This window comes from Oncorhynchus keta, chromosome 27 (assembly GCF_023373465.1).
Source record: "Oncorhynchus keta strain PuntledgeMale-10-30-2019 chromosome 27, Oket_V2, whole genome shotgun sequence".
NCBI lineage: Eukaryota > Metazoa > Chordata > Actinopteri > Salmoniformes > Salmonidae > Oncorhynchus > Oncorhynchus keta.
Window position 1 is genome coordinate 27,456,858 of NC_068447.1, and position 19,878 is coordinate 27,476,735.

Sequence of the window (19,878 nt, forward strand, 5' to 3'; positions counted from 1 at the left end):
TTGCTGGGCCTGATGGATGTTTTCCCGCCTTGTCATCTGTCCCTATCCGAATGGTCTGTGCTACCTGGAACTTGCCTGCCAAGGAAGTAATCTCCATCTGCTTCTCCTCCCCCATCTTGTAGTCCAGTAGACGGAGAACAGCAAAAAGATTGTTCCAATCAGAGCTTATCCAATGCCACAAGTCGTGGAAACCGAAGGCAGGGAAATGCTGCGAAGTCGACGGGAGTGACTGCGAGTGGTTTGGAGCAGATTGGCATAAGGATTAGCTTTGCTGCACTGGTGCCCTGATCTACCTGCGCCTTCATCGCTGGAATTGCCTGTATCTGCGACGGCAGTGCTGACTCCAACTACGCTGACTCCAGCAGTGGCTTCGTCATGGAGTTTGGTTCCTTTCCCTCTCTCTGGATCTGACGGGGCACTGCCTGCTGTATGAGGTCTGGACCTTTCGCCGGGACCAGCGGGCGTACGCTATCCTGTTCCTTATGGGCCTGTGAAAGGTTCAATGAATTGTGCGAGGGGTAGGAATGGGCGGATGTATGTGACATCAACAGAGGTATATTTTCTAGGTGATTTCAATATTGACTGTCTATCATCAAGATACCCAATCAAGAAAAAGCTTAAAACTGTGACCAGTGCTTGCAACCTGGTTCAGGTTATATGTCAACCTACCAGGGTTACAAAGGAATGAAATAATGAACATATATTGACCGCATCTTTAATACTAGTTAGGGATAGGCGGGACGCAAATGTCTCAACTGGCCAATATGCAGAGCGCCAGATTCAAATAAAATACTATAAAATTCAAACTTTCATTAAATCACACACGTAAGATACTCAATTAATTAAAGCTACACTCGTTGTGAATCCAGCCAACATGTCAGATTTTTTAAAATGCTTTTCGGCGAAAGCATAAGAAGCTATTATCTGATAGCCTCCACCATCTGCACCAGCAGCAAACAAAGGGGATAGCATATTTCAACCCTGCAGGCGCTACACAAAACGTTGAAATAAAATATAAAACATGCATTACCTTTGACAAGCTTCTTTTGTTGGCACTCCAATATGTCCCATAAACATCACAATTGGTCCCTTTGTTCGATTAATTCAGCTTACAAAAAAGGCAACGTCACTACAAAATATTTCAAAACTTGCCTATAAACTTTGCCAAAATATTTCAAACAAATTTTGTAATACAACTTTAGGTATTTTTAAACGTTAATAATCGATCAAATTGTAGACGTGGAAATCTGTGTTCAATACAGGAATGAAAACATACCAGCGCCACTTTTCACGTCTTGCACAACTCACAAAAGTGTACCCAGTTCCGAGTTGGCCTACTTCTTCATTGCACAAAGGAATAACCTCAACCAAATTCCAAAGACTGGTGACATCCAGTGGAACCTGTAGGAACTGAAAACAAGTTCCTAAGAAATATCCCTTGGCAATGACATGCCAGGGAACAGAGATTCTGAACAGTTAGTCCTCAGGGTTTTGCCTGCTACATAAGTTCTGTTATACTCACAGACATGATTCAAACAGTTTTAGAAACTTCAGAGTGTTTTCCATCCAAATCTATGAATAATATCTTGGCATGAGTAGCAGGAGTCCAATACCTCAAATGAAAGATAAACACCTTGTTCATCTACCCAGCGTGTCAGATTTTTAAAATGTTTTACGGCGAAAACACAACATATATTTATGTTAGACCACCACCAAACCAAAGAAAAAACGTAGCCATTTTTTCCAGCAAAAGATAAAATCACAAAAGCAGGATTTAAAAAAAAATCAATCACTAACCTCTTGAAAATCTTCATCAGATGACAGTCATATGACATGTTACACAGTACATTTATGTTTTGTTCGATAATATGCATTTTATATCCAGAAATCTCGGTTTACATTGACGCCATGTTCAGAAAATCCTCCAAAATATCCGGAGGAATTATAGAAAGCTACACCAGATAACAGAAATACTCATCATAAACTTTGACTAAAGATACATGTTCTACATATAATTAAAGATACACTGGTTCTTAATGCAACCGCTGTGTCACATTTTTTTTTTACGTTATGGAAAAAGCCTAACATTGCAATAATCTGAGACGGCGCTCAGACGTAACAATAATTCTCCGCCATGTTGGAGTCAACAGAAATACAAAATTACAACATAAATATTCCCTTACCTTTGATGATCGTTCATCAGAATGTAGTGTAAGGAGTCCTAGTACAATAATAAATCGTTTTGTTCCATAATGCTCAATTCTAGTGTCCAAGTAGCAGCATTTGCTATCACTTTCAGCTCACATGCCCAAAAAATGACCTCTGGTCCAGGATAACTTTGCATGAAAACTTCCAAAAGACATTTTACAGGTCGAAGAAACTGGTCAAACTAAATGCAGAATCAATCTTCAGGATGTTATAATCATATATATCCAATAACATTCCAACCGGATCATTCGTTTTCATCTGGGGCTGATTGGAACAGCCGTAGCACTCAAAGAGAGATGCGTCATAACAAAATGGCATTCTCTTGCGACACCGACTACTTTCCCTCCCATTAGGTCAAAGTTCACAGCAAATGCTCCATTACACTTTCTACTGAATGAGGACATCTAGTGGAAGATGTAGGAAGTGTTTCCAGATCCATAACTTGTTGGGGAGGGAGGGGGCGATGACGTCAAAGTTGCCCCAACTTTCAGGATTTCAAAACTTGTTTGGAAGATTGCCTGCCCTGTGAGTTCTGTTATACTCACAGACATAATTCAAACGGTTTTAGAAACTTCAGTGTTTTCTATCCAATATTAATATTAATATGCATATATTAGCAATTTAGGACAGATTTTGATGCAGTTCACTATGGGCACGCAATTCATCCAAAGTGGAAATACTGCCCCCTATCTCTAACTGGTTTTAACAACACTATCAACAAGGCAGGTCCTACAGGCCCCAGTTTTGTCGCACCTGGACTACAGTTCAGTTGTGTCGTCAGATGCCACAAAGAGGAACTTCGGACAGGGCACCACGGGTGGCTCTTAAATGTACACAGAGAGCTAAAATTAATGATAAGCATGTAAATCTCTCATTGCTCAAAGTGGAGGAGAGATTGACTTCATCACTACTTGTTTTTGTAAGAACTTTTGACAAGCTGAATGCATCGAGCTGTCTGTTTAAACTACTGGCACACAGCTTGGACACCTATGCATACACCACAAGACATACCACCACAGGTCTCTTCACAATCCCCAAGTCCTGACCAGACTATGGGAGGCACACAGTACTACATAGAGACATGACTACATGGAACTCTATTCCACGTCAGGTAACTGGTGCAAGCAGTAGAATCAGATTTTAAAACCAGACAAAAAAACATCTTATGGAACATAGGGGACTGTGAAGACACACACACACACACAGGTACAGACACACGCATACACACACACGCTAGCACACGCACTCTACACACACGTATTTTGTAATGTTGTTGTATGGTGTTATTATACATTTTGTATTGAAGATATGTAGTGGTGTAATAATGTTATATGATGTACTGTTTTATATTTTGTTTTATGTGTAATGTACAGTAAGTGCCTTAATGTGTTTGGACCCCCTGAAGAGTAGCTGCTGCATTGCAGGGATCCCTAATAAATACAAATACAAAATCGTGAGAGACGAGGAAGCGGTATTCAGTGGGGACCACATTTTAACCACAAATTCTGGTGACCTCACCCCACTTCAAATCAAATATCACAACCTTGAAATCTGTCAATTTAGATTGTCACATCAATAAATAACCTTCACTGAATTACATTTTCATCTCAAATTAAGATAATTAATAAATAATACCAATAAATAAATGTACTCAAAATTGTATTTTGTCATTTATCTATGTCAAAAACGTCTAAATGTTTGGTTCCCCCTACCCAGTAAAAAACAACACTTGGCAACCCCACTGCAAATTCGCCTCGACCTTACTAGTGGTCACGACCCCGATTTTTAAGAACACTGATATAGCCTTTATAGCTATCTTTTGTCATGGCTTGCTAATGAAAACAGAGGACTAATTGTTGTGCCAAGTTATAGTCTCTGTAAGGGCAGCACACACACTCAGTCACGTCACACTGTCTACGGTGCCTGTTTTATCCTTCAACCCTCCCTGGGCGGCAGTGACCTCATCTAATTTATTCTCTGTGCCCGGCTCTGGCCATAATGAAACAGACACTCATAAAAGTCCTAAGTCATTTATGACCTGACTTTGGCCTGCCTGCCTGGCGGAATGGCCCGTCATCAACCAATCAGTGTTGCTCTGGGTCTTGGGCCAATCGGATGTGGGCTCCGTGATGAGATTAGTGCGAGGTGACACAGCTGGCGGAAAAGCTCAAGTCGCCATGGCACTAATGATCCACTTAGTCCTGGAATTTGTTTTATGTCGTGTCACTGTGTCACGGATGTTAGCCACTGCATAGCTAGCCGACCCTGGCAGCCATCTTAGGGAAAAGGTCCACAAGTGCTGGTGTCCCCTAGACTCATGTTCCTTTGACTAGTGTCCCTTTGACTGGTGTCCCCTTGACTGGTGTCCCCTTCCGTCACTCTTCCTCTGCCCTCCCTTCCTCTCCCTCTACCTCTCTGTGTATTTGTGCATGTAAGCCTACAGTTGAAGTCGGAAGTTTACATACACTTAGGTTGGAGTCGTTAAAACTTGTTTTTCAACCACTCCACAAATTTCTTATGAACAAACTATAGTGTTGGCAAGTCGGTTAAGACATCTACTTTGTGCATGACACAAGTAATTTTTCCAACAATTATTTACAGACAGATTATTTCACTTAAAACTCACTGTATCACAATACCAGTGGGCCAGAAGTTTACATGCACTAAGTTGACTGTGCCTTTAAACAGCTTAGAAAATTCCAGAAAATGATGTCATGGCTTTAGAAGCTTCTGACAGGCTAATTTGAGTCAATTGGAGGTGTACCTGTGAATGTATTTCAAGGCCTACCGTCACACTCAGTGCCTCTTTGCTTGACATCATGGGAAAATCAAAAGAAATCAGCCAAGACCTCAGAAAAAAAACATTGTAGAGGTCAACAAGTCTGATTCATCCTTAGGAGCAATTTCCAAACGCCTGAAGGTACCACATTCATCTGTACAAACAATAGAATGCAAGTATAAACACCACGCAGCCATCATACCGCTCAGGAAGGAGACGCATTCTGTCTCCTAAAGAATAACGTATTTTGGTGCGAAAAGTGCAAATCAATCACCGAACAAACGGGTCTTCCAAATGGACAATGACCCCAAGCATACTTCCAAAGTTGTGGCAACATGACTTAAGGACAACAAAGTCAAGGTATTGGAGTGGCCATCACAACGCCCTGACCTCAATCCCATAGCAAATTTGTGGGCAGACTGAAAAAGCCTGTGTGAGCAAGGAGGCCTACAAACCTTACTCAGTTACACCAGCTCTGTCAGGAGGAATGGGCCAAAATTCACCCAACTTATTGTGGGAACCTGAACGTTTGACCCAAGTTAAACAATGTAAAGGCAATGCTACCACATACTAATTGAGTGTATGTGAACTTCTGACCCACTGGGAATGTGATGAAGGAAATAAAAGCTGAAATAAATCATTCTCTCTACTATTATTCTGACATTTCACATTATTCAAAATAAGTGGTGATCCTAATAGACTGAAAACAGGGAATTTTTACTGGGGTTAAATGTCAGGAATTCTGACAAACTGAATTTAAAATGTATTTTACTAAGGTGTATGTAAACTTACAACTTCAACTGTATATATAAATATCTAATTACTATTTCTATGATTTGTTTGATGGCCAAACCATCCCCATACACATACGCCATCATTACCCTCCTGGTTGTCCCGCTGGCATTTGGTACTGTGAATTTCACAGGCGTCAGAATCTATTTGATGGATGTCGTAAGGAGGGACACTCCAACTATGCAAGCAGCTGCTGTAATATTAATGCAACAATTACATCATTCTGAACGTAACAGCAGTATGTGTACAGTAATCCAGGTCTTGTGAATGAGCTAACCTGTCACCCTTTGGTCAATATGGTCTGTTTGAATTTGAACTAATCATAGACATTATACATAATCACATTGTGAATTATTTTATTTTTCCTTTTCCAGATTTGTACCTTGTCAGCTCGGGGGTTTGATCTTGCAACCTTCTGGTTACTAGTCCAACGCTCTAACCACTAGGCTAACCACTAGGCTACCCTGCTGCCTATCCGTTATCAACCAGAATCCTAGCAGTCTAACCACATAACTAGCCAATCAACCATCACATGTCAGATTATGATGCTCTGTCTTCTCATTCAGGGAAGTTGCGTACCAAATGTGTTGCACACATATTACTGCTTGACTGACTGACTACCTGACTACCTGACTGACTACCTGACTGGCTGACTACTTCACTACCTGACTGACTGCTTGGCTGTCAGCCTGACTGGAGGAGTCTTGTTGTGTCTTGGGCATGTGTGACGTGGTGGGAGGATAGGGAGAATAATTAACATACTTAATTGGTTGTGACAGTAACCTCAACTTAACGCAATGTCAACGCTCACACAACCGAACTGAAAAATAAAGATCATTTTTTCCGTCCTACAGCAGACATTCTTTTAGATTGGATATAGTTACCCAGTAAGGTTGACTCAATTAAATGCAGAAACAAGGCACTATTTGACAATTTCACGGCATATAATATTGTGTATAGTCTACCACATAGGTCAGGAATATTTACTCCATGTACCATTGTTAGACCAGGGCTGATTTACTATAAATAATGTAGGATGACTATAGGCTGACTATAGGATGGCTATAGGAAGGCTATAGGATGGCTAGGATGACTATAGGATGACTATAGGATGACCATAGGATGGCTATAGGATGACCATAGGATGGCTATAGGATGGCTATAGGATGACCATAGGATGGTTATAGGATGACCATAGGATGGCTATAGGATGACCATAGGATGACTATAGGATGACCATAGGATGGCTATAGGATGACCATAGGATGGCTATAGGATGACTATAGGATGACTATAGGATGGCTATAGGATGACTATAGGATGACCATAGGATGGCTATAGGATGGCTATAGGATGACCATAGGATGGTTATAGGATGACCATAGGATGGCTATAGGATGACCATAGGATGACTATAGGATGACCATAGGATGGCTATAGGATGACCATAGGATGGCTATAGGATGACTATAGGATGACTATAGGATGGCTATAGGATGACTATAGGATGACCATAGGATGACTATAGGATGACCATAGGATGACTATAGGATGACCATAGGATGGCTATAGGATGACTATAGGATGACTATAGGATGACTATAGGATGGCTATAGGATGACTATAGGATGACCATAGGATGACTATAGGATGACTATAGGATGACCATAGGATGGCTATAGGATGACCATAGGATGGCTATAGGATGACTATAGGATGGCTATAGGATGACTAAAGGATGGCTATAGGATGACTATAGGATGGCTATAGGATGACTATAGGATGGCTATAGGATGACTAAAGGATGGCTATAGGATGACTATAGGATGGCTATAAAATAGGTTTTTGATGTAGGGGGCAGAAAGTGCTCATGGAACACAAGACAAAAGGAGACCCACAGGAGACCCAGCATCCCTCTCACCAGGGAGGGGTTGTCATGGCCACAGGAAGGGGTCAGGAGGTTGCCCATCAGGGGGTTCATGGGGCAGGGCAGGACAGAGGTGGGGCAGGGGGGATGGGAGCAACTTTGTGCCTGCTGTCTCACCCCTTTGTCCCTCATACCATCAGCGGGGGCTACGCCTGGCAACTGTCCTTGGCACTCTGCCAGCCCCCCTGCACACACGCACAACACACACGCATGCTCACAGACACGCACACACGTCACATATCTTACCAGGTGTGTTAAGCATTCTTAAATATATTTGTGTGTTTGTGTTTTTGCGTAAGGAGAACTCCCATCATGTTCTTGAATAGTAGAACTTACTAGTAGAAAGCACACCCTTATTCTGTAAATGTGTGTAAATGATCTTATTTACATGTGTCCTGTAGTAGTGGAAGCTCTACTCAGGATTTATTCAAATGACACCGAAGAGAATGGCTGATGGTTTTACATGCCCGTAATCAATTGTGCTATTTTGTTACATTTTTTGGGTTGTTTGTAACTTGTTTTTTAAACTTATTTTGTGCATAATGCTGCTGCTACTGTCTCTTATGACCCAAAATAACTTCAGGACATCGGGACTGGGATTACTCACCACGGACTGGAAGAGGCTTTTTCATTTAACGAGTCCGACGAGAAAGATCTGTTTTACGCTGCTGCTACTCTCTGTTTATCTTCTATGTATAGTCACTTTAACCATATCTACATGTACTAACTACCTCAATAAGCCTGACTAACAGGTGTCTGTATGAAACATGTAAGTATTACAGCGAGTCAATGGTACTCTTGCTACTCTTTTTTCAAATGTCTTTGTACTGTTGTTTTATTTCTTTACTTAACCACACACACACACACACACACACACACACACACACACACACACACACACACACACCTCTTTTTCCCACACCATTGGTTAGAGCCTGTAAGTAAGCATTTCACTGTTGTATTCGGCGCAAGTGACAAATAAACTTTGATTTGATTTGATTTGATCCCCGTCATTTGCGTGAAGAAAAGACGGAGGAGAAGAGGAAGCAGATCAGGCTGCCTTTTGAGAATTCGTAGGCGAGCGAATAAACTCCTATTGCCATCAATTCTACTTGCTAAAATGCAATCATTGGAAAATAAAGTGGATGACCTATGATTATCCTACCGACGGGACCTTAAGAACTGTAATGTCCTATGTTTCACAGAGTCATGTCTGAACAACGAAACGGACAATATAGAGCTGGAGGGATTTTCAATGCACCGGCAGAACAGAGAAGCTACGTCTGGTAAGACGAGGGGTGGGGGTGTGTCTTTTTGTCAATAACAGCTGGTCTAATATTAAAGAAGTCTCGAGGTATTGCCTGCCTGAGGTAGAGCACCTAATGATAAGCTATAGACCACACTATCTACATTATTCATAGCCGTCTATTTACCACCACAGACCGATGCTGGCACTAAGAACGCACTCAACCAACTCTATAAGGCCATAAGCAAACAAGAAAACGCTCATCCAGAAGCGGCGCTCCTACTGGCCGGGGACTTTAATGCAGGCAAACTTAAATCAGTTTTACCAAATTTTACCAGCATGTCACATGTGCAACCAGAGGAAAACAATCTCTAGACCACCTTTACTCCACTCACAGAGATGCATACAAAGCTCTCCCCGGCCCTCCATTTGGCAAATCCGACCTTAATTCTATCCTCCTGATTCTTGCTTACAAGCAAAAACTAAAGCAGAAAGCACCATTGACTCGCTCAATTCGTAAGTGGCCAGATGATGCGGATGCTACGCTACAGGACTGTTTTGCTAGCACAGACTGGAATATGTTCAAGGATTCATCCAATGGCATTGAGGAGTATACCACCTCAGTCATTGGCTTCATTGGTAAGTGCATCGATGACGTCGTCTCCACAGTGACCGTGCGTACATATCCCAACCAGAAGTCATGGATTACAGGCAACATTGAGCTAAAGGCCAGAGCTGCCGCTTTCATGGAGCGGGACACTAATCGTGACGCCTATAAGACGAACTACCAAACAAGCAAAGTGTCAATACAGGAGTAAGATTGATTCCTACTACACCGGCTCTGACGCTCGTCGGATATGGCAAGGTTTGAAAACCATGACAGACTACAAAGGGAAACCCAGACACGAGCTGCCCAGTGACACGAGCCTACCAGATGAACTAAATGTATTTTATGCTCACTTCGAGGCAAGCAACACTGAAGCATGCACAAGAGCACCAGCTGTTCTTGATGGCCAGATTATTTACCAGGACGTGTACTCAAAGCATACGCAGACCAACTGGCAAGTGTCTTCACTGACATTTTCAACCTCTCCCTGACTGAGTCTGTAATACCAAAATGTTTCAAGCAGACCACCATAGTCCCTGTGCCCAAGGAAGTGAAGGTAACACACCTAAATGATTACCTCCCCATAGTACACACGCCGGAAGCCGTGAAGTGCTTTGAAAGATCATGGCACCCTAGACCCACTCCAATTCTCATACCGCCCCAACTGATCCACAGATGACGCAATCTCAATCACACTCTATACTGCCCTTTCACACCTGGACAAAATAAACATGTATGTGAGAATGCTGTTCATTGACGACAGCTCAGCATTCAACACCATAGTGCCCACGAAGCTTATCACTAAACTAAGGACCCTGGGACTAAACACCTCCCTCTGCAACTAGATCCTAGAGGCAACAACTTGTCTGCCACACTGATCCTCAACACTGGGGCCCCTCAGGGCTGTGTACTTAGTCCCCTCCTGTACTGGACCACGACTGCGTGGCCAAACACGACTCCAACACCATCATTAAGTTTGCTGACGACACAACAGTGGTAACGATGAGACAGCCTGTAGGGAGGAGGTCAGAGAACTGGTAGTTTGGTGACAGGACAACAACCTCTCCCTCAATGTGAGCAAGACAAAGGAGCTGATCGTGGACTACAAGAAAAGGAACAGGAACCCATTAACATCAACGAGGCTGTAGTGGAGTGGGTCCACATCCCCAACAATCTATCATGGTCCAAACACACCAAGACAGTCGTGAAGAGGGCACGACAAAACCTTTTCCCCCTCAGGAGACTGACAGGATTTGTCAAAAAGTTCTTCAGCTGCACCATCGAGAGAATCCTGACTGGTTGCATCACCACCTGGTATGGCAACCCCTCGACATCTGACCGTAAGGCGCTACAGAGGGTAGTGCGTACGGCCCAGTACATCACTGGGGCCAAGCTTGCAATAATAGGTGGTGTAAGAGGAATGCCCATAAAATTGTAAGACTCCAGTCACCCAAGTCATAGACCGTTTTCTCTGCTACCGCACGTCAAGCACTACCGGAGCGCCAAATCTAGGACCAAAAGGCTCCTTAAAAGCTTATACCCCAAAGCCATAAGACTGCTGAACAATTAATCAAATACCCCCTGCATATAGCCTCGTTATTGTTATGTGATTGTGTTACTTTTCATAACTTTTAACTTTAGTTTATTTGGTAAATATTTTCTTAACTCTTCTTGAACTGCACTGTTGGTTAAGTAAAAGTTTCACGGTAAGGACAACACTTGTGGTATTTCTGCCCGTGTAACACATAAAGTTAGATTTGATTTGATTTGATACCTGCATATGACTGCTGTAGGTTATCTATTCATCTTCCCTGTATGAGTGTATGGGATGTGCCAGTCTACCATGATCTATATCTAAATTCAGATGCCATCTGACTCGTATATAGAGGGTTGTGACATGGCTTGTGGTTCCCTTCTGTCCCGGTAGATGTATTTATATGGGCTTCATGTGTGTACAGCATGTACGGATGGTGTAAATATGAGTACTGGATGGCTAAGATGACAAGTGGAGAACTCCCGCTCTGCCTCTTTAACTTCCCTTACACAAACCAGCACATTACTACCCCGCCCCTTTCTTTCCCCCTCCCCTCGTCTTACCTCCCACCTTTTCTTCACTCACACCCCCCTCCCTCTCTCTCTTTGTGTTCTTGAATTACGTCCATTATTCCTGCTCTTACTCTGAGTCCTTGTGCTTCCTCTGTTCCTCTGTATAGTGGAGAGAGTGTATGGTGGAGTTGTATGCTTTCCTGAGTGGACCGAAGTGCTTGCTATAGCAGCTGACTGGTATACTGACTCTGTCTTCATTTCACCTCCTCACCCACCAGCCCTGTCTGCTTTGACTAACTGACTCACTGGATTTCCCCCAGATGTGATGCTCCTTCCTGTCTTGTATTGTTCCCCCCTGAGGCTGTACACCTAGTGTTTCAGAGAGGACTCTACCTTTACTGCTCTGTGGATTCTACTAAAGGATTTTTATCCTACCTCTGGGGTTTGTGTAGTTTTAGTGCAGTATGTCAGACAAAGTGAGCGTGGGGGTATGTGTAAATGTGTGTGAAGATGTGTATGTAGCTGCTATGTGTGAGTGAGTCAATTAGTGTGTAAAAGTGTGTGTGCATCTCGAGGAACAAAAGGAAAATAAGAGTTTTTGTTCCTGGAATAGATAGTTGGAATAGATAGATGGATACCTTGTTGGACAGTAATAGTGTTGAGGAGGTATCCATGGGACACTTTGCGCTTCGGACCATGACTGGGTCAGGTGGACACTGAGAGGGAACGCTGTTGCCTTGGATGCAGAAGGAGAGGTGAGTTCCTTTGGGGGCATTTAGGGATTTTGGACTTTTGGGATTTTGGATTTCTTCCACTCACACAGCTGAAGTCAGTTACTCTCTCAGTGTGTCCAAACAGATCCAAATGGCTGGGAACCAGGTACCAACCAGGCACCAGCTGAGCCCCAGCCTTTCTGCCTCTCTGCCCACAGCCTCCCAACCTCTCTGCCCCCTGCCTCCCTGCCTCTCCCCCCCTGCCTCCCTGCCTCTCCCCTCAGGGCTTATACAAGGGCAAAGACCACCTGCCGTCAGGCTCTCTGTGTCTCTCACCCCTCTAAACCTGTTCATGTGACTGCAGCTGTGTCCTTTTCCATACTTTATAATCCTCCTTTGCTTTTATTCTCTCTGTTGGCTTTTGGTCGGAGGCCAGTCAGTCTTTCCCCCAAGAACAATTGTCTCCTTTCTCCCTCTCGCTCCTTTTCTCCGTTCCCCCTCTTCCCCCTTCGCATAGCGTAGACAGCCGGGCTGAAATAGTCTCATGACACGCTGCAACTCCAGTAATTGTGTTCTCCTCACTCCCTGCTCTCTCTTCTCTATTGTATTTAGTCACACCTCTCATTGTGTTGGGACACAGGTTGTTGGTATTGATTTGGATTTCATACCCCTCTGACCCTACTTTTTCTCCGACTCTAGCCTGGAGGAGGGACTTCAACATTGTCTTTTCTTTTTTCTACAGTATTTACACGTCTCTCTCTCTCCTTCCCTCTCACACTCTTGGCTAATGAAGCTGAAATAAATAAGTGTCAGGCGGCCAATGGTTTTATTAAGATGCATTATGGTGCTTGTGGGGAGGCTCAGAGCTCAGTGAGGATGGGTTGTAGTGCTTTGAGGGGCTGACAATAGTACCCTTCAACTGACGGGAGCTTAAGGAGACATGGGGGACAATGGGACCTGGCCTTTATATCTCAGGACAGGAGCTGCTGACAACCCAACTTTCTCTCTCTCTCTCTCTCTCTCTCTCTCTCTCTCTCTCTCTCTCTCTCTCTCTCTCTCTCTCTCTCTGTGTGTGCTAGTGTGTGTTTTAGTTTAGACCCTACGCTCCTTCCACTGATGCCATCTCTGCAGTCTACTCATTGACATGTAAGGTGCCTCTCCTTTAAACAAATGAATGGGCAATGTTTCTGCTATGGCAGATTTTCTGTGGTAAATCTATATAAAAGCGTGTTGGACCGGTGAAGAGAGGTTCCCTGCATAACCTACACGTAGCTGATTGTGAGTAGTGTTCTCTGTGTCAGAGTTAATGTGGCACTTCTGGTCCCTCACTGTTCTGTTCTGCTCTGGGAGCTGGGACTTTATGAGAGCCCTGCTGTCTTAACACCTCAGTAGGTCCATTATTCATGCTCTGCCGTGCCAAGACCATACACTGACTCCTGCACTGATATAGGACTGTGAGCTGGGACTCAGATATAGAACTGTGAGCTGGGACTCGGATATAGAACTGTGAGTTGGGACTCAGAAATAGATCTGTGAGCTGGGACTCAGATATAGAACTGTGAGCTGGGACCAAATATATAGAACTGTGAGCTGGGACTCAGATATAGGACTGTGAGTTGGGACTCAGATATAGATTTGTGAGCTGGGACTCAGATATAGAGCTGTGAGCTGGGACTCAGATATAGATCTGTGAACTGGGACTCAGATATAGAACACTTATTTTTTAGTGCCCAGATTTTAGGCTAAGGACTATGTTGTCGGTTGTGCAGGTATGTTGTGAAGGTCTGTAATATTTCAGCCTCCCCACTCCAAACCATACCACACACACACACACACACACACACACACACACACACACACACACACACACACACACACACACACACACACACACACACACACACACACACACACACACACACACACACACACACACACACACACACACACACACACACACACACACACACACACACACACACACACACACACACACACACACACACACACACACACTGCAGCGGATAGGCTGTGATGCATTTGTGGGTTAGAGAGCCTGTGGATACATTAACTAGACCTAGATATCTGGCTCTCCATCCCTCCAGCTCTCACATTTAAATGGTCTGTACTGGGACCACACTACCTCCCTACTGTGTAAGCTCAGCCTAATGGGTCCTGACTGAGGGTAACACTCTAACAGACAGTCGCAGGTAGAGCCAGAGGCAGAGAGGCAGTGATTTAGAGCAGAGTTCAGGCCCACATTAGTCCATCTGAGGACTTCAATATGTCCTGGCTGCTGGTGACGAGCCCTGGGGGAACTGGATATGGGGAAGAGCAACAGATGACTGTGTGCTGGAAGCATGAGGCCACCGACCGTCCATCTCCCCCTCTTCTGTTTTAACATCCCCACTGACCAATAGACACACTGAGCTCCTCAACACTGCACGCTATTGAGTTTCCTAACCCCTCTCTCTCTCTTTCTCTCTCTCTCTCTCTCTCTGAGCCACTTCCGGACTCCTCATAGAGAGAAAGAGAGTGGGATGGAGAGAGAGAATGAGACAGATAGGAGAAAGACAGAGGAGAGAGACACAGCTGCACTCCCTAACCTCCTGCCCAATGTATGACCATATTAGAGAGACATATTTCCCTCAGATTACACAGATTACACAGTGTGCCATTACAGCAGCAAGATTTGTGACCTGTTGCCACAAGAAAAGGGCAACCAGTGAATAACAAACACCATTGTAAATACAACCCATATTTATGCTTATTTATTTTCCCTTGTGTACTTTAACCATTTGTACAATGTTACAACACTGTATATATATATAATATGACATTTGTAATGTCTTTATTGTTTTGAAACTTCTGTATGTGTAATGTGTAATGTTTACTGTTCATTTTTATTGTTTATTTCACTTTTGCATATTATCTACCTCACTTGCTTTGGCAATGTTAACACATGTTTCCCATGCCAATAAAGCCCCTTGAATTGAATTGACACAGAGACAGATACAGAGACAAATAGGAGAAAGACAGAGGTGATAGAGAGAGAGAGATATAGACAGATAGGAGAAAGACAGAGGGGATAGAGAGACAGAGACAGAGACAGATAGGAGAAAGACAGAGGGGATAGAGAGACAGAGACAGATAGGAGACAGACAGAGGGGATAGAGAGACAGACAGATAGGAGAAAGACAGAGGGGATAGAGAGACAGACAGATAGGAGAAAGACAGAGGGGATAGAGAAACAGAGACAGAGACAGATAGGGGAAAGACAGAGGGGATAGAGAGAGAGAGACAGAGACAGATAGGAGAAAGACAGAGGGGATAGAGAAACAGACAGACAGGAGAAAGACAGAGGTGATAGAGAGAGAGAGAGACAGAGACAGATAGGAGAAAGACAGAGGGGACAGAGAGACAGACAGATAGGAGAAAGACAGAGGGGATAGAGAGAGAGACAGATAGGAGAAAGACAGAGGGGATAGAGAAACAGAGAGAGAGACAGATAGGGGAAAGACAGAGGGGATAGAGAGAGAGAGAGACAGAGACAGATAGGAGAAAGACAGAGGGGATAGAGAAACAGACAGACAGGAGAAAGACAGAGGTGATAGAGAGAGAGAGAGACAGAGACAGATAGGAGAAAGACAGAGGGGACAGAGAGACAGACAGATAGGAGAAAGACAGAGGGGATAGAGAGAGAGACAGATAGGAGAAAGACAGAGGGGATAGAGAAACAGAGACAGAGACAGATAGGGGAAAGACAGAGGTGATAGAGAGAGAGAGACAGATAGGAGAAAGACAGAGGGGATAGAGAGACAGACAGATAGGAGAAAGACAGAGGGGATAGAGAGACAGACAGATAGGAGAAAGACAGAGGGGATAGAGAGAGAGACAGATAGGAGAAAGACAGAGGGGATAGAGAGAGAGAGACAGATAGGAGAAAGACAGAGGGGATAGAGAAACAGAGACAGAGACAGATAGGAGAAAGACAGAGGGGATAGAGAGACAGAGACATAGACAGATAGGAGAAAGACAGAGGTGATAGAGAGAGAGAGATATAGACAGATAGGAGAAAGACAGAGGGGATAGAGAGACAGAGACAGAGACAGATAGGAGACAGACAGAGGGGATAGAGAGACAGACAGATAGGAGAAAGACAGAGGGGATAGAGAGACAGACAGATAGGAGAAAGACAGAGGGGATAGAGAGAGAGAGACAGATAGGAGAAAGACAGAGGGGATAGAGAAACAGAGACAGAGACAGATAGGGGAAAGACAGAGGGGATAGAGAGAGAGAGACAGAGACAGATAGGAGAAAGACAGAGGGGATAGAGAAACAGACAGACAGGAGAAAGACAGAGGTGATAGAGAGAGAGAGACAGAGACAGATAGGAGAAAGACAGAGGGGACAGAGAGACAGACAGATAGGAGAAAGACAGAGGGGATAGAGAGAGAGACAGATAGGAGAAAGACAGAGGGGATAGAGAAACAGAGACAGAGACAGATAGGGGAAAGACAGAGGGGATAGAGAGAGAGAGACAGATAGGAGAAAGACAGAGGGGATAGAGAGAGAGAGAGAGAGACAGATAGGAGAAAGACAGAGGGGACAGAGAGACAGACAGATAGGAGAAAGACAGAGGGGATAGAGAGATAGACAGATAGGAGAAAGACAGAGGGGATAGAGAGACAGAGACAGATAGGGGAAAGACAGAGGGGATAGAGAAACAGACAGATAGGAGAAAGACAGAGGTGATAGAGAGAGAGAGACAGAGACAGATAGGGGAAAGACAGAGAGGATAGAGAGAGACAGACAGATAGGAGAAAGACAGAGGGGATAGAGAGACAGACAGATAGGAGAAAGACAGAGGGGATAGAGAGAGAGAGACAGAGACAGATAGGGGAAAGACAGAGAGGATAGAGAGAGAGAGACAGATAGGAGAAAGACAGAGGGGATAGAGAGACAGACAGATAGGAGAAAGACAGAGGGGATAGAGAGACAGAGAGAGAGACAGATAGGAGAAAGACAGAGGGGATAGAGAAACAGAGACAGAGACAGATAGGAGAAAGACAAAGGGGATAGAGAGACAGACAGATAGGAGAAATACAGAGAGAGAGAGACAGAGAAAGAGACAGGAGAAAGAACGAGAGTGGAGGTGACAAGGAGAAAGAATGAGAAGGAGAGAGGGAGTCGTATTGTATTGAAGGTGCCAACAGGGAGGTTACTGAGGTACAGTAATGTGCAAGTAGGCCACTGAAACACTTTATTGTTGTGGCTGTCTGAGGAGAGGGTTCAAAGCGGTGAAAGATTTTGATTGTATGTGTGCGATGTGCATTCCTTTGTGGTGTGTGTGCGTGTGTGTTTGTGTGTGCCTGCATGTGTGTATGTGAGAGTGCATGTCCGTTTTCTGTACGCTAGTGCATGTGAAAATGTGCACTGTACAGTATGTGTGTCACATACCAGGAGCCTGGTAAAATAGCTGTAGAAGTGTCCATGCACACACATATCCCAGCATCCTATCACTTTGACTGGCCAGTTCATTTGTAGTGCACTTCATTAGTGGTTGCCAGTAATGAGGAAAAGTCATCTGGTGTAAAATGATCTGCCAGTTGGATAACAGAGACACAGAGAGGAATGAGAAGACATACCATCCCAGGCCATGTTGGCGCTGCCACAGAGGGGGCGCTTGTGTTGGGGATTAGACTGGACATGGCACTGGGCCACCCAACATATCTCACCCCACATATCTTTCACTGGGCCCCTACCACACCCAGCTTACCATGTCCTCCCCATCCCCTGCCACCCAGAGAGGTGACCAGGGCTGGGTGTTTGATGGGCCTTGGATGGTGTCCCGTAATGTGAATCGATTACAGCTGGTCTTTATAGAAGCTGGCATTAACAGGACTGGGGCTGGGCATCAGCCATTAGCCTCTGTGACTGACTAAAATTACCTCCTGGTGCTAGAAGAGGGATGAGGGGAGGAGTGGAGGAGGGGAGGAGGGGATGTGGGGTAGAGATCTACCTTTGTCGGCCGGCTTTGTAAAGTGTGTCTCTGCTTGATTATTTTTAGGTTCCAGTGACACTGTGAGAAGCTTCTTCAGTCCCATCAGAGCTGAGAGGTGTACGGTACAGCAGACGCAGAACAGGGAACGCCACACTACACAGGAAGGCTGAGAACCGATTGGAGAGGAGCGTGACGACAACATCCCAACCCATTCCAACGCTAGCCGTGCCAGGCTACTGCCAACCCCAGGACGCCATGATGACCGTAATGATGATGATGGCGATGATGGTGACATGTAGCTCCCTGCTCCTCTTGGGGCTCAAGGCCTCCCAGGTCTCGTCCAGCGGAATCCCCAAGACCAGCGACTCCTCTTCACCCTCCTCGTCCTCCTCACAACCATTCTCCTCCTCCTCCCCTCGCATGAAGCTCTCCTACAAAGGTAAGGCCTGCTATGCTCCTGCTATGCTCCTGCTATGCTCCTGCTATGCTCCTGCTATGTTCCTGCTATCATTTACATTTACATTTAAGTCATTTAGCAGACGCTCTTATCCAGAGCGACTTACAAATTGGTGCATTCACCTTATGACATCCAGTAGAATAGTCACTTTACAATAGTGCATCTAAATCTTAAAGGGGTGGGGGGTGAGAAGGATTACTTATCCTATCCTAGGTATTCCTTAAAGAGGTGGGGTTTCAGGTGTCTCCGGAAGGTGGTGATTGACTCCGCTGTCCTGGCGTCGTGAGGGAGTTTGTTCCACCATTGGGGGGCCAGAGCAGCGAACAGTTTTGACTGGGCTGAGCGGGAACTGTACTTCCTCAGTGGTAGGGAGGCGAGCAGGCCAGAGGTGGATGAACGCAGTGCCCTTGTTTGGGTGTAGGGCCTGATCAGAGCCTGGAGGTACTGAGGTGCTATGTTCCTGCTATGCTCCTGCTATGCTCCAGTTACTATAATATAGAGGCATATCCTTTTCATAAACACCTCTGAACAGTAGCCAGCAGGACTAATGTGGTTACTGTTGTTGTTGGCCGGGCTCCCTGGAACAGGGTTGGGTTCTGTGATGAACAAACCCACACAAACTAGGTGCTTTTCTATCCTGCACAAAACAAGACCCAGTGTGTGTGGGGGGTGTATGCGTGACAGGGACATCATCATCCCAATTTTTCTTTTACACACACACACTTTCCAGTTTAAGACTAGCCGGAAAGTAGCTACTTTACCAGCAGTTCAGAAACCTACAAGTGTTCCAGAGCTACTACTCATCTACATGATGACACAGGCCCTGTTCGGGGAATGTGCCATTAAATCATGGGATATCCCTGTCTCCACGGTTACAGTTGAACACTGACAGGGTTCCCCAGCGAGAGAGGAGATTAGGCCAAGGAGAGGAGAGCATGACACTTGCAAGGCTAGGGCTGTGGGTTTATATTCATTGAGTCACCCTTACATTACTGTGAGAAGCTTTGGATAAAAGTGTCTGCTAAATGGCATATATTTGTATTATTATATTATGAGAAGAGAAGAGAGAGGAGGCTTCAATTCTCCAGATCTTAGAAGC

The 19,878-nt window shown here is 44.7% G+C and overlaps 1 protein-coding gene across 8 annotated transcripts in view; it reads left to right on the forward strand.

Annotated features, from left to right (window-relative positions):
• The window catches only part of LOC118359703 (semaphorin-3B-like), a 128,401-nt gene that overhangs the window by 82,831 nt on the left and 25,692 nt on the right, over positions 1-19,878 (forward strand). For 6 of the 8 annotated variants that reach the window (XM_052482066.1, XM_052482071.1, XM_052482073.1 and 3 more), the window contains one exon: positions 18,389-18,761. In XM_052482066.1, the coding sequence (XP_052338026.1) occupies positions 18,578-18,761 (184 nt within the window). In that variant the 5' untranslated portion in view covers positions 18,389-18,577. Of the gene's footprint in view, positions 1-8,808; positions 8,993-9,023; positions 12,361-18,388; positions 18,762-19,878 lie in introns of those variants that run through there. The other 2 variants (XM_052482070.1, XM_052482067.1) reach the window with 2 other exon arrangements.